This window comes from Pelophylax lessonae (assembly GCF_965119305.1).
Source record: "Pelophylax lessonae genome assembly, chromosome: 10".
In the NCBI taxonomy this organism is placed as follows: Eukaryota; Metazoa; Chordata; class Amphibia; order Anura; family Ranidae; genus Pelophylax; species Pelophylax lessonae.
In genome coordinates, this window is record NC_138777.1 from 9,949,006 (window position 1) to 9,972,721 (window position 23,716).

Sequence of the window (23,716 nt, forward strand, 5' to 3'; positions counted from 1 at the left end):
TGTACAACATAATAAAGAGGTGTTGCCCCCACTTAAAGAGGAAGTGCATTAATTGTACCAGCCTGGGGGGGGGGGGAATTAAAAGTCAACAGCTACAAATACTGTAGCTGCTGATTTTTAATATAAGGACACTTACTTGTCCAGGAAGCCCCCAATGTTGGCACCAGAAGCCGATCCGTCCAACGGCTCCAGGTGCAGGTGCCGGCATCCTTACCAAGGGAAACAGGAAGTGAAGCCTTGAGGCTCCCCAGCCTGCTTTCTTACTGCGCATATGCGGGTCCTGCTGCGCTTTCTGAATGGTCCCGCTGTCTTCTGGGACTCTCCCAGAAGGCAGAGAGGGGAAGGAGGATGGGCTGAAAATTACGTAGGTCGTCGCAGTGCCCTTACAAGGAAGTGGTAGCGGGTACCTGTTATTGACCGGTATCTGCTCCCCCTTGAAAGGTGCCAAATGTGGCACTGGAGAGGGGGAGGAAGCAGTGAAAGCGGAGCTTCCACTTTTGGATGGAACTCTGCTTTAAGGCATATCTATAGGTACTGTACATATCTCCTAAACATGCGACGTTTAGGAGATATTTACTGTATATGCAACGAATGACATAATAGGCACATGCGCTCTGAAGGAACGGCCACCCGTGCCATTTCAGCAGAGCCCTGTGCCGTCACCGGCAGGTCCCGCACGCATGCGCGAGTGAATAACGTCACAAGGCGCCAGCCAGTCACACAGCCGGAGTCCATGGACCGGCAAGGAAGATGGGTGAAGATGGATGCAGCCTTCAGCAGTGACAACGAGGGTTTGGTTTGCAGGCAAGTTTCACATAATGTGCTAGTATGCAATGTATACTAGCACATTATGCTTTTATTTTGCAGGTCAGACAAAAAAAAAATAAAAGAGGAGGAAGCTGCTTACTTCCTCTTTAACCGATTGCCTACCGCCGCAAGTACATATACTGCGGCGGTCAGCCCCGTGCAGGCAAACTGACGTACCGGTACGTCACTAGCCTGTGAGCCATTAGGGGGCAAGCGCGCGCCGCCGGGGGCGAGCACGCGCCACCGGAGGCGCGCCCCCGCTCATTCACGGACACCTCAGCACGAGTGACCGTTCGACCCGATGTCAACCGGTCACTCGCGATCGTCCGTTACAGAGGGAGAAAGGCAGGCGGCTAATGTAAACAAAGCCGCCTGTCATTCTCTCCTGTGTAACAGCAAAGATCATACTGTCCTGCTATGTAGGATCGTAGATCTCTGCTGTTACACAAACAGCCACATCCCTGCACAGTTAGAAGCACGCCCCTAGGGACACACTTAACCCCTCCTTCCCCAATAAAGTTAACCCCTTCCCTGCCACTGTCATTTTTACAGTAACAGTGCATATGTATAGCACTGATTACTGTAGTAATGTCACTGGTAACCCCAAAAGTGTCAAAAATGTCAGTCAAGGGTCCGATCTGTCCGCCGCAATGTCGCAGTCCCGCAAAAAAAATTCGCAGATCGCCGCCATTACTCATTAAAAAAAAAAAACAACAAAAATGACAAAAATCTTTCCCTTAGTTATTAAATGCAATAACTTTTGCGCAAACCAATCAAAATACGCTTATTGCGATTTTTTTTTACCAAACATAGGTAGCAGAAAACAAATTGGCCTAAAATGTTAAAAAATTTTGATTTTTACATTGAAAAATATTGTTATTTTTGCAAAATTGTCGCTGCTTTTTGTTTATAGCGCATGATCAAAAAATCGCAGAGGTGATCAAATCCCACCATAAGTAAGCTCTGTTTGTGGGAAAAAAAAGGACATCAAATTTGTTTAGGTAAAGCATCGTACGACCGCGCAATTGTCCGTTAAAATCACGCAAAATGGGGCCTGGTCAGGAAGGGGGTAAAATCTTCCGGGGCATAAGTGGTTAAGTGAAGCGCCACCGACCCCAAGCCAAAGATGGCCTCCACTAGAACCTAAAGGGGCCACAGCAGGAAAAAACAGAGTAGTATATCAGCTTTATTAATGGTGCCAACCGGGGCACCTGAAGGAAAGGAAAATCTACCTGAAAAGTAAAAAGACAAAGGGCCATTCCCTTCTCTATCCAAACTAAGGAAAAAATGTGGCACTTTAAAAGATACATTTTATCAATTTAATGCAAAAAATAGATATATGTGCTTAAAATTTTCAGAGATCCAATAATTTCTGCATTTCTTCCATGTCTAGTTGGGAAAATAATCACTGATGTTATTGTGTCTCCTGTAAAAGGATTACAACAAAGTCAGATTCTCGATTTAATTTGTGCTTCTCACAACCTGCTAACAACGTATCCTACTAGACAATCCTACGAAGGAACTCACCACAAACCAGTAAAACTTTTCATGGTTCCCACAGAGGGTTAATGACAACACTATGAAATGTCCGTAGGGGGAAACACATGGAATAAATTGGTTTATTAATATATAACGAGGTCATCACATAAATGCTGCCATTATGAATTATTCAAGCTGGGGACTTTTCTAACTACTAATATTATCATAGGGAATGTTTTGGCAGATTCTAAAAGTGTGCATTTGAAAAGAATTCTGCAGAAACTGGGACCTTGCTCACATGTTTTGAAGACCGAAATGGGCAAGAATTGGCCCTCAATATACTCCAAATGTAACTAATTTCAGGAGAGGAGAGTTATCGAGGAAGGAGAAGAGTCGTCAGCAGTGCAGAGTAGAATTAGATAGAGGAAGGAGCAGAGTTCATCCCAAAGGTGTTCTATCGGGTTGAGGTCAGGACTCTGTGCAGGCCAGTCAAGTTCCTTCACCCAAAACTTCCTCATCCATGTCTTTATGGACCTTGCTTTGTGCACTGGTCCAAATCATTTGGTGGATGGGGGCAGGGAAGGGCTGGGCCAGGGGGCAGGGTGGCAATTGCCCCCTGAGCCGCTCTGATGCCCCGTAAAAAGGCTGCACCGTGTCTGCCACAGACATGCCTAAAGGATTCCTGGTGAAGGGAAGTAAAAAGTCCCCACCACTGACCTAATGAGTGCGACCTTGGGACCTTGCTCATATGTTTTGAAGACTGAAACGGGCAAGAATTGGCCCTCAATATACTCCAAATGTAACAAATTCAGGAGAGGAGAGATATCGAGGAAGGAGCAGAGTCCTCAGCAGTGCAAAGTAGAGTTAGATAAGCAGTGCAGAGTAGAATTAGATAGAGGAAGGAGCAGAGTTCACCCCAAAGTTGTGCTGTCGGGTTGAGGTCAGGACTCTGTGCAGGCCAGTCAAGTTCCTCCACCCCAAACTCGCTCATCCATGTCTTTATGGACCTTGCTTTGTGCACTGGTCCAAATCATTTGGTGGAGGGGGGCAGGGAAGGACTGGGCCAGGGGCAGGGGGGCAATTTCCCCCTGAGCCACTCTGATGCCCCGTAAAAAGGCTGCACCACAGACATGCCTAAAGGATTCCTAGAGAAGTATAAAGTCCCTGCCACTGACCTACTGAGTGTGAGTTGAAGACAAGGGCAAAGTGCAGACCCCCCCCCCCCCCCCAGCATGGATGGTGTAAACTGTGTCTGAGCAGAGGCCGGTTCCATGCCTCACTGGAGACTCTTCTGCCCCGGCCAGCCCCAACCAAGCTGTCCCACCTTCCCCTGCTGGCCCGGTCGGGAACACGGATTCAGCCAGTAAGTAGAGAGTAACTGGAGCAGGGCTTCAGCCTGGAATGGGGATGAGGGGGAGGATTGGGAGAGTGAGAGGGGGGGGTGAGGGAAAGTGGGAAGGGGGCTGAGCCGCTGCACCATGGGCCTCTGGTTTGTACTTGCCCCCTGGGCCAGAGACAGAGTCCCCCAGCAGTGCAGAGTATTTTAGGAGAGGGGAGACATAGAGGAAAGAGCGCATGTTATTTCAGAAGAGTAGAGTTAGTTAGAGGAAGGAGCAGAGTCCTCCAGCAGAACAGAGTCTCTCAGGAGAGGAGAGTTAGATAGAGGAAGGAGCAGAGTCCTCCAGCAGTTCAGAATATTTCAGGAGAGGAGAGTTAGAGGAAGGAGCAGAGTCCTCCATCAGTGCAGAGTATTTCAGGAAAAGTAAACCATGTTGGGAGTCTCCTGTCACACTGCTGCAGAAGACTTACTCTGGCAGATCCATATGCAATGAAATTCATACATTCAGATTTGCTCCCTGTGTCCCAGATTTCAGCCTACATGATGACAACGTGTTATAATAATATATGACAGGACTGCGGGGGAGGAATGGCTCGGGCTCATTTTGGACACAAGCTGGCATCTCACGTGAATGTAAATCTGCCATTCAACCTTGATCCCAGCCACTTGTATCAGAGCAAAGCAATTTGCTGGCTTCATACACATCTGTGCGATGCTGCAGACAAAGGAGCTGCGGAGAGGAGAATGAGTGACAGGCCGGGACGGCGCTCGGCGCGCTGATAACCGGAGTCACGTATTCTGACTGTTCAAATAAAGGAAGACTTACTCTGCATTCTCTGCAGCTTGTCGTGAGGATCTTCTGACCTTCAGCCAGGACCTTCCCACCGTAAACACATTTGGCTGGAAAGAGAGAACAGAAATTTGATGTTATTCGGACCGTAAGAATGAGATTAAAACGGATAATTCAGTAACACAATAAATTCTTGACATCATATACATTTCCCAGACAGATAATCTCCACCTTTTTATAATAAGAAGCCATCCTTGAGCTCCAGTCAGTAGCTTTGCTTAGTAAACTAGACAAAGAGCGCTAGCCAGTCATCTTAAAAGGAGAATTCCTTAAAGAAGGTCTCCAGGTATGGTCCAGGTATGGTCCAGGAATGGTCCAGGTATGGTCCAGCTTGGACCAATGTACACTCACTGGACACTTTATTCGGTACACGAAAATGCCTGATTGATGTCAGAGGTCAGATGAGAATGGGCAGACGCACAACACACGAACCTTGAAGCAGGGAAGCAAATGGGCAGCAGCAGAAGACCACACCAGGTGCCACTCCTGTCAGCTAAGAAAAGGAATCTGAGGCTACAATTGGCACAGGATCCCCAAAATTGGACAATAGAAGATTGGAAAAATGTTGCCTGGTCGGATGAGTCTGGATTTCAGCTGCGACATTCAGATGGTGGGGACAGAATTTGGTGTAAAAAACATGAAAGCATGGATCCATCCTGCCTGGTATCAACAGTTCAGACTGGTGGTGTAATGGTGTGAGGGAGGGGGGGTAACGGTTCAGACTGGTAGTGGTGGTGTAATGGTGTGGGGGAGGAGGGGGTATAATGGTTCAGGCTGGTGGTGTAATGGTGTGAGGGATATTTTCTTGGCACACTTTAGGCCCCTTAGTACCAACTGGGCATCATTTAAACACCAATGGTTCAGGCTGGTGGTGTAATGATGTGGGGGAGGAGGGGGGTAACAGTTTAGGCTGGTGGTGTAATGGTGTGGGGGGAGGGGGGTGGGGGTAATGGTTCAGGCTGGTGGTGGTGGTGTAATGATGTGGGGGAGGAGGGGGGTAACAGTTTAGGCTGGTGGTGTAATGGTGTGGGGGGAGGGGGGGTGGGGGTAATGGTTCAGGCTGGTGATGGTGGTGTAATGGTGTGGGGGGAGGGGGGGTAATGGTTCAGGGTGGTGGTGTAATGATGTCAGGGATGTTTTCTTGGCACACTTTGGGCCCCTTAGCACCAATTGAGCATCATTTAAACATAAACACCAATGGTTCAGACTGGTGGTGTAATGGTGTGGGGGAGGAGGGGGGGTAAAGGTTCAGGTTGGTTGTCAGGGAACTTCCCACAAGGGAGCTGGATCTGCCGCCCACACTAATGCAGGGACGCCCAGTGGCCTATTTAAACCAGCCTGCTCCAGCCATTAGTTGATGATCTTCAGCTTCCTGTTTCCTGTTCCTGTTTCCTTGGATTACCTGTTACCGACCCAGCTTGCCTCACCTGTCTTGTCTCTCCTCTTGGCTTGTTTACCTACTCTGCTCCAGTCTGCTGTTCCCGTGTATGACCCCCTGGCTTGCTCCTTCGGACTCATCTACTGCTTGATGAACTGTGTTTGACCCCTTGGCTTGACCTTGAACTCGCTCTTGTCGCACACCTGGCTACCTCCGCGGGTCACCTTCAAGGCAACCTGCATTGCAGCATGCACTATGTGTCTACTATCACAGCAGTCACCTCTTCACCTGAGCTTGCCGCTGCCGGCGACCCCTGTTCCTTTGCGCACAGCACTCCCTGTCTCCACCTCCAGGGGTGCCTTGAACTTAGCCACAAGGGAAGCCCTCTCAGCACCTCTGCCTCTAATCAGGTACATGAAACTGGTGGTGTAATGGTGTGGGAGAGGAGGGGGGGTAATGGTTCAGGCTGGTGGTGTAATGGTGTGGAGGAGGGGGGGGGGTAATGGTTCAGGCTGGTGGTGTAATGGTGTGGAGGAGGGGGGGTAATGGTTCAGGCTGGTGGTGTAATGGTGTGGAGGAGGGGGGGTGGGAGTAATGGTTCAGGCTGGTGAAGGTGGTGTAATGGTGTGGGGGATATTTTCTTGGCACACTTTGGACCCCTTAGTACCAATTGAGCATGGTTTAAATGCCACGGCCTACCTGAGTATTGTTGCTGCCCATGTCCATCCCTTTATGACTACAGTGTCCCCATCTTCTGATGGCTCCTTCCAGCAGGATAATGCACCATGTCACAAAGCTCCAATCATCTCACCACTGGTTTCTTCACCATGACAATGAGGTCACTGTCCTCCAATGGCCTCCACACTCACCAGATCCGGTCACTGTCCTCCAATGGCCTCCACACTCACCAGATCTGGTCACTGTCCTCCAATGGCCTCCACACTCACCAGATCCGGTCACTGTCCTCCAGTGGCCTCCACACTCACCAGATCCAGTCACTGTCCTCCAATGGCCTCCACACTCACCAGATCCGGTCACTGTCCTCCAATGGCCTCCACACTCACCACATCTCATCCAATAGAGCACCTTTGGGATGTGGTGGAATGGCAAATTGGCATCATGGAGGTGCAGCCGACAAATCTGCAGCAACTGCGTGATGCTATCATGTCACTATGGAGCTAAATTTCTGAGGAACGTTTCCAACACCTTGTTGTATCTATGCCACCAAGAATGAAGGCAAAAGGGGATCCAACCCGCTACTAGCAAGGTGTACCTAATAAAGTGGCCGGTGAATGTACCTATGTATATACCATACCAGTGGGATCCCTCTAGAACAGTGATGGTGAACCTTGGCACCCCAGATGTTTTGGAACTACATTTCCCATCATGCTCATGCACTCTGCAGTGTAGTTGAGCATCATGGGAAACATAGTTCCAAAACATCTGGGGTGCCAATTGCCAAGGTTCGCCATCACTGCTCTAGAATCTGGAAATCACTGTAGTAGACACCGTTACTACAGTGATCTCCACTAGCTTCCAGGTCCCTTGCCGAGCAACTGTCCTGCTGCATTGAAAACACACAGAAGGTCGACCACAGGGCACGGCGCCATTCAAAGGCCACTTTGTACTTACCACTGAAGGGATTGGTCAACCTATTACAGGAATTCCACCCCTTCCTCTCGTTCTCTCCCCCCCCCCCCCTATCCAAACGGGGGTAATTAGTGGCAACAATACTCAGTATCTAATATTAGTATATAGAAAACAGAACTCTACTGTGATTTATTTTAAGCAACATATTCCTACATACCATGTGGACCCTATTTGTGTCTCTACTGAGATGTACTGGAATGAGCGATTTGCTCATCATTCTACATTATATTTCCTAGACTAATGGGCTGTGTACTCAGGCACACACTATTGATTCACCCTTCCTGTCAAGCCTGGGGCTCCTCCCACTGATCCTGGGGCCCTTTACTCTCGTTGTGGGACCCTTTATTACGGTCCCGCAGCGGGACCCTTTCACAAGTTCTGCAGTGGGCCCCCTTCCTGCCATCTTGGGGCCTCCCCACGGTGGTGGAATGCCAGGGCTCGGTCACAAGTGTGACCTTTGCGATCCTGGAAGTTCACCCACTGGTGTCAGTAGTTTTTATTTTTTGGCATTATTTTCTATCATTTTATTTTATTTTTTTACAATGTCACTGACTATGACTCTGTCCATTCAGAAAAGGAAGGAGCTGGTAAATTACATATTTACCGACCCCTTCCTGGTTCTCTATTGTGACATATCCCCTGCAGCAGCTGGCAGGAGAGGGAAGGGAGCACAGTGGGGGGGAGGGACCAGGGGAGCACAGTGGGGGGGGGGGGGGCAGGGGAGAACACAGGGGCCCAGAGACAGCAGAACACAAGTGAACTGGATAGGAGGAGTGGCGGGGGCAGCATACAGAGGAAGCAATCTCCTCCATTTTCCTCCTGCAGCTACAGGGGGAAAAAGGAGGACAGTGATTTCTCTACATGCTGCCCCCGCCGCCCCTCTTATCCAGGTGTACAGGGGGAGCCGCACAGGCACCCTGGAGCAAGGAGCCCGGTTGTAATTGCAACCCCTGTAGTTACGACCCTGGCCATAGTTTGAAGACCGCTGTATTAAATGATTATTTAATAAATTACATTTTATGTAAAAAACTATTGCTGACATGTGTCTCATGTTGTGCTTTAAAGTCCACATTATATGCAGTAGTGTTTTTCTTTGAACACCTGTTTATTTTTATTTTTACCACTTTAGGTTAGTTCAACTTTAAAATCAAATTCAGATACCATTTACGACTGATACGCAACAATAAATTATTTTTTTTTCTAAATTTTAGGTACACTTTAAGCCCCCGTTTACACTGGGGCGATCTGTCAGGCGACCTGGTCGCCTGACAGGTCGCCTGACAGGTCGCCTGGCATAGAGAAGCTGTGGACCCATTCTAATAGGAGCGACACAAGTCGCTCCGACTTAGAAAAAGGGTCCGGAGCTTCTTTGGGGCGACCTGGAGTGACCTGCGTTGACTTCAATGTTATGAAGTCCGTGCCGGCGGCTCCGAGGTTGCGGTGCGAGCAGCGCGCCGCGACCTGTGAGGTCGCCCTGGGAAGTCGGATCGCCCTAGTGTGAACGGGGCCTAATTGATCTATTTATCAATATTTAACTGAAGATTCACACGACTTTCACCCCTTTTTTTTTTTTTTTTTCATTTTTCTGTTTTCTATTTATCCTTTATTTATTCATTTCATTAATTAATTTGATTATTACTTTTTTTTTGGTTGAACTTGATGAAGGTGTGTATTTTTTCAACTTGACTAACTATGTAGCAATGTACCAATGTAACTATGAATGTTGGGTGAAAGTTGTGTGGATCGTCAGTGAAAACATTGATAAACAGAAGCCTGCATTTTAATAAATACCACAAATAAATTCCTTGATAACTATACAGTATATGACTTGCATGTACCAAGGGCAATAAGAAAATAATTATCTGTGGAATTTCTCAGGTCTTGGTACAGTTCAGTACAGAGGATCGAGTGAAATGCATTCCTTCACAAGTTTGTCATTTGTCATCTCCATCGATCCTCTCATGGGATCAAGTGTCAGGTCTTCTCTGATGCATAACAGACAGATCGTTTAAATGGCCAGGCGACACGTGGCTCGGTGTTCAAGTAATGTGCTGCTAAGCCCAAGTGTGCCCCATGTGTCAAGTGTGCTCCGAATGTGCTTCTATGTTCCCCATGTCTCCAAGTGTGCCCCCGTGTACTCCCCATCTCCAACAGCACCCTATGCATCCCGTGTCTCCAAGTGTGCCCTGAGCACTCTATGACTTCTATGTCTTCACATAGTCTCTGGTCCCCTGACCATGACATCCTTCAGGTTTGTTTACAGTATACAGTACTGGCATCTTACTCGTTGGTCAAAGAAACAGATCTTTTAAAGGGCCAGGAAGATCATTGCTCATCATCTGAGCAAAGCATTGAATGGTTTCACCTGAGTCTAGCCCCCTCTGTGCCTCCAGTGTCTTCCTGTGCCCCTGCACTTCTGATGTTCCTGTGTCTCAGTGCCTCCTATGCTCCATATCTGCAAGGATGCTCTATGCACCCCATGTCTCCAAGCATACCCGTGCACATTGTGTCTTCAAGTGTGCTCTGTACACTCTACATTTTTAAGTATGCCCTGTGTGCTCCATGTTTCCAAAGGTTCCCCTGTGTGCTCCTTGCTTCCAAGTGTGACCCTATGTTTCCTATATCTCCAATTGTTCCCTTGTGTGACTCATATCTCCTATTGTGCCTCTTTGTGCTCAATGTCTCCAAGTGTGTCTCAGTGGGCCCCATGTATCTGATTGTAGCCCTCTATGACCCATGTCTTCAAGTGCGGCCCTGTGTGCCCCATGTCTCCAAGTGCACCCCTGTGTGCCCCATGTTTTAAAAGGATTGCCCTGTGTGCCCCATGCCCCCAAGTGTGCCCCTGCACACTCCATGTCTCCAAGTCCCTGTGTGTCCATATATCCAACTATGCCCTGTGTCGTGCCTCATGTCTCCAAGTGTCCGCTTGTGTGCCCCATATAATCTAGTGTGCCTCTGTATGCCCCATGTCTCCAAATGTGTCTCTGTGTGCCTCATGTCTCCAAGTGTCGCCTTGTGTGACCCATATATCCTAGTGTGCCTCTGTGTGCTCCAAGTGCACTCCTGTGTGCTCCATGTCACCAAGTGTACCCCTGTGGGCCCATTTCTCCAAGTGCACCCCTGTATGCCCTATGTATCTAATTTTATCCCTGTGTGCCCCATGTTTTCAAGTGTGCCCTTGTGTGCACCATGTCTCCAAAGTGTGCCCATGTGTGCCCCATATCTCCAAGTAGGCTCTTGTATGCCCCATGCTTCAAGTGTGCCCCTGTGTGGCCAATGAGCTCAAGTGTGCCCCTGCGCACTCCAGCCATTTGTGCTCATGTCTTTAAGTATGGGCTATGTCTCCAAGCGTACTCTTGTGTGCCCCATGTCTCCAAATGCACCCTTGTGTGACCTAGGTCTTGAAGTGTGCCTCTGTGTGCTCCATGTCTCCAAATGCACCCCTGTGTGCTCCATGTCTAAGTTTGCCCCTGTGGGCCCATTTTCCCAAGTGCACCCCTATATGCCCCAATTTTTTTAATTGTGGCTCTGTGTGACCCATGTTTCTAAGTGTGCTCTTGTGTGCCCCATGTCTCAAAGTGTGCTCCTGTGTGCCCCATATCTCCAAGTGTCCCTCTGTATGATCCATGTTTCAAGTGTGCCCCTGTGCTCCCCATGTCCCCAAGTGCGCCCTTGCATGCCCCATGTCTCCAAATGCACCCCTGTGTGCTCATATCACCAAGTGTGCCTCTGTGTGCTCCATGTCTCCAAGTGTGCCCCTGTGGGCCCATGTTTCTAAGAGCACCCCTGTATGCCCAATGTATCCAAATGTGGCCCGGTGTGACTCATGTTTCCAAGTGTGCTCTTGTGTGCCCCATGTTTCTGAGAGTGCTATTGTGTGCCCCATGTCTCCAATTAACATGTGTGCTCTTGTGCACCCCATGTCTTGTCTTCAAGTGCACCCTTGTGTGCCCCATGTCTTCAAGTGTGCCCCAATGTGTCCTGTGTCTCGAAATGTGCCCCATTTCCCCAAGTGTGATCCTGTGTGCCCCATGTTTCCAAGTGTGCCCCATGTCTCCAAGTGTGATCCTGTAAAATCCATGTCTCTAAGTGTGCCACTGTATGCTCCATGTTTCCAAGTGCACCCTATGCACCCTGTGTCTTCAAGTGTACCCTGTGCACTCCATAACTCCTGTGTCTCCACATAGTTCCTGGTATGCCCCACAGTTGCCTGGCCTGCTATGTTCCACAATCAGTATTTTCTCTTTAGCCTCAATTATGTTCCTGCAATCACCAGGACTGTCGTCCTCTCCATAGACGAGGACCCCTCTCCATGACATCTTTCAGGTCTGTTTACAATATACTGTATTGGCATCTCACAAGCTGGGCTCCCACCACAAGCCTGGTTCTACCTTTCCTACCTCCATTGCATCAGTCCCAGGTAACAACTGGATGGAAAATCCACCACAACCTCTCGCCACGACAACAGGCATCTCCGCCAGTCTATTAGGATTCAAAGGTGTAACCGATCGCAATAAGACGATCCTCAGTTTCGGCTGATATTTTTTAAAACAACTTACTTAACAAATTCTGCACACTTTAATTTTCACAGCCCATAAAGAAGCTTCATTATATACAAGGAATTGTGATACTTTTAAACAATTACTGTATCATTTTATTTGCTGGGTCAGTCATGCGGGAATGTCACGGCGAATTAAATTCCGCTTAGACGGCAGATATTCCCCGGCTATGAAATTCATGTAGGTGAGATATACAGGGATGGAGCTGGAAAGGAAATATAACAAGCCACGCTCAAAGCTTTTTATCTGTGATGGAGATAAAAAGCTAATTTCAATAAAGTCCATCTATTTCAAAGCGGACCTGTTGCCAATTCTTATGATGTCAACTGTGTTGCTAGGATAGTGGACCAAAGAATATTGTAATAGAAGGTCTGCAATACTGTTCCTGGGGAAAACGCTGCTCCAAGCTCTCTTTGGTGCTGTCCATGTATCTGAAGGCCTCTTTTTTGCCTATAAGTCTAACTTGTTGAGAAATCTCCCTCTATACCATCCTTTCACTATGCAATTTTTAGTTCTTCTGCTTAGTGAATATACTTTACTTTAATCATTGTGCCCTCAAGATTTATCTGGTTTAAAACTGAGACCCAATGATTTCATTACTGGGTCTGTCTGATAGTCTTTGCTTTGAATTTTTTGGGAGGAGCCAGCAGGTACCTGTAAATGACACAGCAGCCTCCCACTGATCTTTTAAGAGTCTGAGCAGTGGCGGCTGGTGCCTTGGGGGTGCAGGGGCGCCCCCTCATACATGCGTCTGGCCCCCTAATCTACATGCTGGGCGCCGGACGCATGGATTTCAATGGGTTTTTTTTTTTTTTTTAAGCAGGTGATTAGAGCCAGAGGCTCTAATAGGCTTCAAAAAAGGGTGGGGTCGGGGCACAGAGCACTGCGCCCTGAGCCCACCCAGTTGTGTGACAATGTGACAATAGCAAATGAATATTCGCTTTTGGCAAATAGCGAATGAATATTCGCTATTGCCACACTGATTCTCCTCCTGGCCAATCAGGAAGCGGGTCCTCCTGAGACCCGTTTCTGGATTGGCCGAGAAGGAAAAGCCATGCTATTGGCCAAGGAGCAGAGGAGGGAGGAGACTGAGGGGGAAGCCGCCGCTGCCTGCCCAGGGTGAGTGAGCCGGCGACCGGGGGGGGGGTGTTTCGACAGTGCAGGCTGGAGTTGGTGTGGTCGGGGGGGGGTATGGTGTGGTCCGTCCGCCCCCCCCCTGACCCATGGACCACCCCAGCCGCCACTGAGTCTGAGCATTATATGAAAGAACACATCCCAACATCCCTTTAAATCGGCATGCTCCCTGGTGGCCACTGAGTGTGGTAGACTTTAGCGCTACAATCTGCTGATCATTTGCTTGGCAATGTAATTAGGCAACTGATCAGCAGATCGCACAGCTATAGCCTGCATGACCCAGGGAGAATGAATGACATTGATGGGTTCTTTCCTATATTGCTCAGGAGCAAACTGATCAATACCAGACAAAAAGAAACACTAGATGGCGCAAACTGTAATATTAGCTACTTGGTTACCATCACGCAAACTTAAAAAGTTTGTAGGGCTAAAAAACTGGCACATAGTCTATGTAAATAAAAAAGGGTTTTGGATATCCAAAATCATAGGTCTGGGGTGGACAGGATTAACCTCCGTGACGGTCTGATTATGTCAGGATTTCTGTGCTAAAAGCGGTACATTGTTTTGCACGGAAATCTGTTGTTTTATATTTTAAAACTCACCTTCCCTGCGATCCCCCGCCGTCATTCCGCTGTGTGCTCAGCCGATGATGTCACCTGTCTTCTGGTTCCCTTCCCTGTGAGCGTTGCGACTCAGGGGGGAGGAACCGGCGGCAATTTAAAAAATGTAAATACACCAAATGAGATGATAGAAAGCTGTGTTCCTAACGGATTACACTGTATCTTCCCATTTCACCACAGGATTTCACCTGGTGACTTTTCCAGTGCCCTGCCTGTGCTTTTCCAGTTCTTTGTGCCTGGAAAATAGAGAACGACCATGGCGTCCAAAAAGCGTTCTTTTTGCGCAAAAGCACTTTTAGACGAACTGGAAAACAGCGACAGCGAAACGGAGTTACTTGAAGAACTGAGCGATATCGATTGGTGGGAAAATTCGTCATCAGGTACAGAAAGTGACGACAGCGACAATTCTGATGTCTCTTTCTGGCACATCGCTCCGTTGGAAATTCTGAAGAATCATTTCATATTCTTCCCACAATTCCACAAGTGATGTGCCAGAAAGAGACACCAGAATCATCGCTGTCGTCACTTTCTGTACCTGATGACGAATTTTCCCACCAATCGCTATCGCTCAGTTCTTCAAGTAACTCCGTTTCGCTGTCGCTGTTTTCCAGTTTGTCTAAAATCGTTTTTGCGCAAAAAGAATGCTTTCTGGACACCATGGTCGTTCTCTATTTTTCAGGCACAAAAAAATGGAAAAGCACAGGCAGGGCACTGTGGAAAAGTCACCAGGTGAAATCCTGTGGTGAAATGGGATGATACAGTGTAATCCGATCACAGCTTTGTATTATCTCATTTGGTGTATTTACATTTTTGAATTTGCTGCCGGTTCCACCCCCCCACCCCCCCCCCCTGCGTCTCAATGCTTGCAGGGAAGGGAACCAGAAGACAAGAGCCGGCAATCGGCCAAGCACAGAGGGGGGAGAGAGTGTGAGGACGGCGGGGGAGGACGGCGGGGAAGCGCAGGAAAGGTGAGCGTGATTCTGGGGTAATCCCGAGTGTGGCTCGGAGTTACCGCTTTTGGTACTGAAAATTAACCCCGAGCCACACTCGGGAATACTGCCAAGGGGGGTTCAACACCTTCACTGCAGCTACTCAGAGATCTGGGACCTTCCAACCCAGAAAAGAAAAGAAAAATAAGAAAAGAAAAGCAGAGGGCACAGATTTAAGTGTAGTATAAGAAACTCTTTGTTTCAAATAAAAACAGCCGAATGGACACATAATGAAGAAGCAAGGCAACCCTATGACTGTGAATGTGGCTAATAGACTTGAGTTACTTCTTTATTATGTGAGTGCCCATTTGGCTGTCTTTTATTTGAATAAAGAGTTTCTTATACTACGCTTGAATCTGCACCCTCTGCTTTTGTTTTATGCAAAATGATTGATAAGAGAGAGCCATTGGTTGTGATAGGTTGGCAACTACAGTATAGGTCAGGAGGAGGAGATAGAAGAGAGGAGACCAATGATTGAAGTCATTCAGACACAAAATAAAGGCAGGTTCCAGGTTCAAGATAGCTGCTGCAGCTTCAAAGGGTTTTATTGTGAAGATGCAAGTTTGCAGGGAATTGAGAGTAATCAGTTTTAACGCAGGAGAGGACCTGCTACAAAATTTGGGGCGTGAGTTCAACTTAAAGCAGCGTAAACCTTAGACTCTGCATTTATTATCAATTTATGAGAATCAACTGCTGCTTTGTCTTGTACAGAGTACTGGGGAATGACTGCTCTATAGTTTGATATATATGTGAAAGGCATATTTATGCTTAGAAATAATAATAAAAAGACATATATCTGTTACTATGCTTCAACTGGTTTCTTCCACTGTCTGTGCTAGACAAATGACCCACCACAAAGAACAGGAATGTGGGTGGTGCGCCCCCCTGTGTGCTCCATGTCTCCAAGCTTGCCCCTGTGGGCACATTTTTCCAAGTGCACCCCTCTATGCCACATGTTTTAATTGTGGCTCTGTGTGGCCCATGTTTCTAAGTGTGCTCTTGTGTGCCCCATGTCTCCAAGTTTACCTTTGTATGATCCATGATTCAAATATGACCCTGTGTTCCCCATGTCCCCAAGTGCGCACCTGCATGCTCCATGTCTCCAAGTGTAGTGCACCCCTGTGTGCCCATGTCCTTAAGTGTGCCCCATATCTCCAAATGGGCCTCTGTGTGCTCCATGTCTCTAAGTGTTCCCCTGTGTGACCCCTATCTCCTAGTGTGCCTCTGTGTGCTCCATGTCTACAGGTGTGCCCCTGTGGGTCCATGTTTCCAAGAGCACACCTGTATGCCCAATGTATCCAGTTGTGGCCCTGTGTGACTCATGTCTCCAAGTATGCTCTTGTGTGCCCCATGTCTCCAGTTAGCATGTGTGCCCTTGTGTGTCCCATGTCTTGTCTTTAAGTGCACCCTTGTGTGTCCCATGTCTCCAAGGATGCTCTTGTGTGTCCTATGTCTCCAAATGTGATCCTATGTGCCCCATATCTTCAAGTGTGATCCTGTGTGCCCCATGTCTCCAAGTATGATCCTGTGTGCCCCATGTCTCCAAGTGTGATCCTGTGTGCTCCTTGTTTCCAAGTGTGCCTCATGTCTCCAAGTGTGATCCTGTGTGCCCCATATCTTCAAGTGTGATCCTGTGTGCCCCATGTCTCCAAGTGTGATCCTGTGTGCCCCATGTCTCCAAGTGTGCTCCTGTGTGCCCTATGTCTCCAAATGTGATCCTATGTGCCCCATATCTTCAAGTGTGATCCTGTGTGCCTCATGTCTCCAAGTGTGCTTCTGTGTGCCCCATGTCTCCAAGTGTGATCCTGTGTGCCCCATGTCTCCAAATGTGATCCTGTGTGCCCCATGTTTCCAAGTCTGATCCTGTGTACTCCTTGTTTCCAACTGTGCCTCATGTCTCCAAGTGTTATCCTGTGTGTTCCATGTCTCCACGTTTGCCCATGTGGGCTTATTTTTCCAAGTGCACACCTGTATGCCCTATGTACAGTATCTAATTGTGGCTCTGTGTGGCCCATGTCTCCAAGTGTGGTTTGACCAGTTTAGTGTGAAGGAACTTGGGTGTGCTGAACAGAGCCCTGACCTCAACCCTACTGAACACCTTTGAGATGAATTAGAATGCCAATAGTGAGCTAGATCTTCTCAAACATCTCTTTAAAGGCATAGCTTGATGAGTTTGGTGTGGATGAACTCAAGTTTCCTGTACTGATCCCTGACCTCAACCCAACTGAACACCTTTGGGACAAATTGGAACAAACTAAGTCTTCTCATTCAACATCCCTGTTAAGACATTGTTTGACTAGTTAAGTGTGGAGGAACTCGAGTGTCCTACACACAGACCTGACCTCAACCATACTGAACACCTCTGAGATAAATGGATTGAGCCAGGTCTTCTTATCCAACATCTCCATAAAGAGATGATTTAACGAGTTTGGAGTGGAGGAACGTGAGTGTCCTACACACAGCCCTGACCTCAACCCTACTGATCACTTCTGAGATAAATGGATTGAGCCAGGTCTTCTTATCCAACATCTCCATAAAGAGATGATTTAACGAGTTTGGAGTGGAGGAACGTGTCCTACACACAGCCCTGACCTCAACTCTACAGAACATCTTTGGGATGAAGTAGAATGCTGATTGGGAGTCAGATTTTCTCAACCAACATCAGTACCTGACCTCACAATGGGCAACAATCTTCACAGAAACACTCCAGAAGCTTGAGGAAAGCCTTCCCAGAAGAGTGGAGGCCACAAACGGGACAACTCCACATTAATGCACCTGGTTCTGTATTTGAGAGGTCAAACAAGCTCATCTAGTGAGTGATGGTCTGGTATCCACATACCTTATGGCCTTAGTGTAGGTAGTAGGCTAAAATTTAAAAAACAAAAGAAAAGCAATTTACTTACGCCGGCAGACTTTGCAGCACTGTCCTGGGATGTGGATGGGTAGGTGATCGGGGGAACAGTTAAGAGGTGGGCACAACATTCTCCTGCACTCCACAGCACCATTCTGAAGGGAAACAAAAAAACATCTTATAAAAGAAAAATCCATGGCTTAGCGGGAAACAAGGCGTATCAGAGCAAAATAAAACAGCCATATGTCAATGCATGATAGGGCAAGAGTGAGCTTACTGGCAAAATAGCAATGTGCAAAGTGGAATGGCAAGTCAATAAGCCAATCATCTTCCCCTGGATTGACGTCAGTCAACTGATCTGGTTATCATGAATTAGACAGTGGAATGATCCAGGCAAGCCAAAAAGCCAATCATCTTCCCCTGGACTGACGTCAGTCAACCGGATTGGTTATCATGAATTAGACAGTGGAATGATCCAGGCAAGCCAATAAGCCAATGATCTTCCCCTGGACTGACGTAAGTCAACTGGACTGGTTACCATAAACTAGTGCACTTTGCAAACCATCATTGTACACAACTGTAATATTACAGTTACAGGTATGTATTGTATCTATTTATCTCTTTCCTGCTGGGGCTCTTCCTCCTCATAACATGAAGACTCACTCCTGCAGCTGCATACATTTTTTTTTACTGTATATACATGGATAAGTCGTAACATTCTGACCACCCACCTAAGACTGAGTAGGTCCCCCTTTTGCTGCCAAAATAGCCCTGGCCCATCTAGGCATGGACTCCACTAGACAAAGCATCACACTGCCTCTGCTGGCTTACCTTCGTCTCATAGTATATCTTATTGTCATCTCTTCCCCAGGTAAGCGGCACACACGTACTTAGCTACATGACATAAAAGAAAACTTGATTCATCAGACCAGGCCACCTTCTTCAATGGCTCCGTGGTCAGGTTCTGATACTCACATGCTAATTGTAGGTGCTTTTGGCTGTGGACATGGGTCAGCATGGGCACCCTGACCAGTCTGCGGCTACACAGGTCCATATAGAACAAACTTTGATGCTTTGGGTGTTCTGAAACCTTTCTATTGAACTTTCTGTTAACTGTTTCAGCAATTTGAAATACCTCCACGACTAAGCGTGTCAGTGTCATGGCCTGCATGGAGCCAGCAGAAGCCACTTTTATTGGTCTCGCACTTGGGTTTTGTTGGTGTGTGGTGTTTTGGCTTTTCTTTCCGTAGCATAAAAAGTATAAAATTGTAGCGCTTAAAGATGATAAAAAGTCCACATAATTAAAAGGAAAGGTCCTTTAAAATCAATAAAACAGTAGATAACCACGTGTAGATAAAAAAAATGGCGTTCACCAGTTCTCATTGGTGGAGGCGGACGCATGCGCAGTGGAGGACGACGGCGGCCATCTTTTTGGTTTGAAACAACTACATGTGGATATACTCAACGCTGCTGCCACTCTGCATAAATGTGAGTGTAATTTATGACGATTTTTGCCAAATAAAAGATTATTCAGGACGTATTACGCTATGAGAGGCTCCTCTTGTATCTTTTTGAGAAAAGGTTCACAAGCGAATATCAGCGTATGAGATATGGTTGACCACGGAACCCGTTGGTAGCAAGTCTTATGCCTGTTGATATCTATTGACGTATACTGCCTATAAGATTGTGAGATCTGGTAAGGGTATTTAAGATACCTCTCTTGGTGGTGGTTTTATGTCACGTGATCTTCCGAGGGAGAACTGGTGAACGCCATTTTTTAATCTACATGTGGTTATCTACTGTTTTATTGATTTTAAAGGACCTTTCCTTTTAATTATGTGGACTTTTTATCATCTTTAAGCGCTACAATTTTATACTTTTTATGCTATGTGATTATTTCAGGATCTTTTTGTGTAGCTGCTTTTTATGTATTTTATGTAATTTATTCAACTATCTGTAACATTTGATTGTTCGTTCAGTGGTGCATAGCGCAGCTGTTTTACACGTTTTCTTTCCGTAGGTTGAGCTCCAGTAGCTCTTCTATTGGATTGGACTACACGGGCCAGCTTCCTCTCCCCACATTCATCAAGGAGCCTTATCTCCCCACTTTCATCAAGGAGCCTTCTCTCCCCACTTTCATCAAGGAGCCTTCTCTCCCCACTTTCATCAAGGAGCCTTCTCTCCCCACTTTCAGCAAGGAGCCTTTGCCATTCATGACCCTACCGTCATTTGGCCGTTTTTCATTTATTGGACCACTTTAGGTCCGTCCTGACCACTGCAGATCAGGAACTTCTCACAAGAGATGCAGTTTTGGAGTTCCTCTGACCCATTTGTCTAGACCAGTGATGGCGATCCTTGGCACCCCACTTTTGGAACTACATTTGCCATGATGCTCATGCACTCTGCAGTGTAGTTGAGCATCATGGGAAATTAATTTCCAAAAACATCTGGGGTGCCAAGGTTTGCCATCACTAGTCTAGACATTAGACCTTGGTCCTTGTCCAAATCCCTCAAATCCTTACACTTGTCCATTTTTCTGCTTTTAACACATCAACTTCAGGAACAACATTGTGACTTGCATATATCCCACCCATTTCCAGTGGCTATTATCTTAAGATAATGAATGCTATTCACTTTACTGGTCAGTGGTCAGAATGTTATCTTATTTTAATATAATATAATATGATATAATATAATATAATCCAATATAATATAATATAAATATTATACTATACACTTTTGGCAGGACAGACCCTTTTAAACATGAATGGCCTATACAATACATGGCTAAAACACACATTTTTTCATGACCGATGCTGTATTTTTCCAGGCTCTTTTCAAAACTCTGCTAACAACCAGCTTTCAAATACAAATGCTTGCAAATGTCGCCAAAAGTCATTTCTTCCCCCCGTAGCCTCGCTGCATTGTATGCTATCAACAGAAAGCGTGTTTGAGACCGCCAATAATGACCATTCTCCCTGTGTCCTTTATAGAAGGATTTGAAGCCATAGCAGCCAGCAGTCAATAAGCTTTATTCCAGAAAACTGAATTTCCCAAGGCTGTAATTATTAGAAATACCTTCATACCGTACCGGGAAAAGCAGGGGCTGTATTAACTTACTATGCACACAAAAGACTGCAATTTCCAGCAGCCCTGATACAATGGATGATACAATGTCCTCTGCAATAGACAAAATATTTCAATGTTACCATTACGGATACTGGGTCTAAGATTGAAGCTCCACTCCATAATATTCAAGTCTAGATAAAAGTTTTATTCCAAAGACAAGTTGTTCAAAAAAGAAACGTGTTTCAGGGGGGGTGCACTCCTCCCCCTTCATCAGTGCTTGAAGAGACAATGTGTGCAGGCTTAAAAGGTGTTTTACCAGTGAGTGAGTTTGCACAGGACCCGTCCCACTTATATGAACTGCTGTTGGAGGCTATGTAAACTTATTATTGTATATTACATTGAGGGGACTTAATAAAAACTGGAATGGGCAGAACCTGGACCACCTATGCATGGCAACCAATCAGCTTATATTAACAGCTTGCTCAAGTTAAGCTGTAAAAAGAGAGATACAAGCTGATTGGTTGCCATGCAAAGCTCCAGATTGTGGCTGCTACAGTTTTGATAGATTCACCCCCCATTGTTTTTTTTTTTTTTTTCTTCAAGCTCTGACGAAGGGGATGAACAGCCCTGAAACATGTTAGCTTTTGTAATAAATGTGTCTTTGTGGAGAAGAAGACTTTGTTCTCATCAACATAGGGACAATGTGCTTCGCTAGGGGGGTTCTCCTCTGTAGATGTACTTTACATGCTTGGGACATGTGACCCGGTATGGCTTGGAAAGGGGGGGGGTATTCCAACCCCCCCCCCCCTTTTTCCTGGCCTGCTAGATAAGGGTCTGGTATGGATATTGGAGGGATACTTCATGTTAGTTTTCTTTTTTTTTAAATGCGTTTTCTTTGGGACCTGGTATGAGTTTTAGGCAGAGCCCTTTTTGTGTTTTTTTTTGTGTCGGTTCCAATTGGATATTCATGCTAGACCTTCCTCAAGACTAAAGACTGAGTATGTATTTGTATGGGGAAACTCGGGCCACTTTCCTTTTTCCTTTTTGCACATCTAAACTGGACTTCTAGGATAAGACTCTTGTTTATATGAAGTGAATCCCTGGACACTTGACCAAATGTGTCCATGGCCACTGGCCAGCTATGGCCATGGCCATTTTTGGTCAGTTATGTCCCTTACCATCCACACCCTGGTGGCCACCAGCTCCCTAACAACCAGCGGGAAGCGGTCACATTTGGCAGCTGTGTAGCACCTCCTGCTACAGCAGAGGTTTGGCGGATGGGCAGACACCACATTTATTTTGGCTGTTCCCTCAACACTGAACAGGCAAAATTTGACCAATATCAGATTTGGTCGGAACTTGAAGTCCCTATAACAAAAATTCACAGTTCCAGAGTCTTTAACCCACGCTCCTAAGTACCATTAGGGGTATTGATCATGGCAAGAAAAAAAAAGAGCCCATCCATGAGCTATGGCGCCGTCTCACCTTGCATGTGCAGTTTCGGCAGTGGTCATCATCTACCCATGAGTCTTTGTCCCTGTAGATCATACCATGGACCTGGCAGGTCTTCTCACAGTGACAACTTTCCAACTGACTCAGCCGAGACTCTGCATAATTTAACTGCAAAGGAAGGCATAAACATGTAACAAATATGAAGAAATGATGATCATTGCTGCATTGAGAAGATCCAATCACTAAAATCCCATATACATTATACCATGTTATAGTCCTTTCAAAAATAATCGTTCTTATTCTTACATATGCAACTTTATTTATAAAAATCATGGTGATTCCGCAATGTCCTTGTCTAAGCACTTCCTGCCAAACGCTGACAATGCTCTGCCCTCCCCGTCTCACGAATGTGGTTGTCACCCTATTACTCAGTTTCCAACAGAGATTCTAAGAGGAGGTGTCAACACATTACTAAGACACAGTGTACGTTTGTCACTATCAGGAAACCGGTCCTAAGAAATGTCATGAAGCCATTACTGACTTTGTTCCTGATCATTGTTCCTGTTTGACAGACTTTGTTCCTGTGTTCCTATTTCCTGAGCGTGTGTTCCAGACTGACTTCGACTTCCATCCTTACCTCCATTCCTTGTTGTTCCTGCGATCCTTATCTGGACTCGTGTCATCCAGTGACTACAGTTATTCCTGGATTTTCCTTCCCATTGTATTCCTGCCGGTCCTGCTTATTGGAGCTCTTTCCCTGCCAAGCCCCCGTGCACAGATTCACAGCTTAGGTGGCTTTCTTACCTGGTCACCTTGGACTGTGGATATCTGCAAGGGTGAGCGTACATCTCTGCGTTACAGACTCCAACAAAGGTAAGCCTCGTGACAATCTACTTTAAATCCAGTGAAGTCATTCTAAAGGTTTGTTGAAATCATTTACCCAGAAAATTTTTCATCAACATGTCAATGATTATAGAGTTTTTTTCCCCTTAAAGATAAAGTATAATGGGATTATTGGCCAATGTTATTTAAAAAAAATGCAAATTGACAATTTTATAAACATATCCTTTCATTTATTTGTATGAAATATTTTTTTTATTACTGCGTGGATACATGACATGTGAGCTTTCTTGTAAGCACAACTTTCAGGTCTTGTATGGATTTGGAGGGGAACCCCACGCCAAAATGTAAAACAAAAAATGGTGTGGGGTCCCCCTCAAAATCCATACCAGACCCTTATCCTGGCATGCAGCCTGGAAGGTCTGAACCATACCAGGCCACATGCCTCCAACATGGGGAGGTGGGTGCTTTGGGACAGGAGGGCTCTGCCCCTCCCCCATCCCAAAGCACCTTGTGGAGGAGAAGAGGGGTGTCTAAGCTAGCAGAGGAGAGGAAGGGTAGAGGAAGGAGTATCTCTGCTAGAAGAGGGGGAGGAGAGGGGTGTCTCTGCTAGCACAGCAGAAGGGGCATCTCTGGTGTCTGAGGAGAAAAATAGGTGTCTATGCTAGAAGAGGAGAAAAATGGGTATCTCTGCTAGAA

General features: G+C 46.6%; 1 protein-coding gene across 2 annotated transcripts in view; it reads right to left on the minus strand.

Annotated features, from left to right (window-relative positions):
* NELL1 (neural EGFL like 1) overlaps positions 1-23,716 on the minus strand; it is a 1,211,404-nt gene that overhangs the window by 715,411 nt on the left and 472,277 nt on the right. For both annotated transcript variants that reach the window (XM_082270280.1, XM_082270281.1), the window contains exons 8-10: positions 22,211-22,345; positions 17,709-17,811; positions 4,452-4,525 (exon numbers count right to left, since the gene is read on the minus strand). In XM_082270280.1, the coding sequence (XP_082126406.1) occupies positions 4,452-4,525; positions 17,709-17,811; positions 22,211-22,345 (312 nt within the window). The remainder of the gene's footprint in view (positions 1-4,451; positions 4,526-17,708; positions 17,812-22,210; positions 22,346-23,716) is intronic.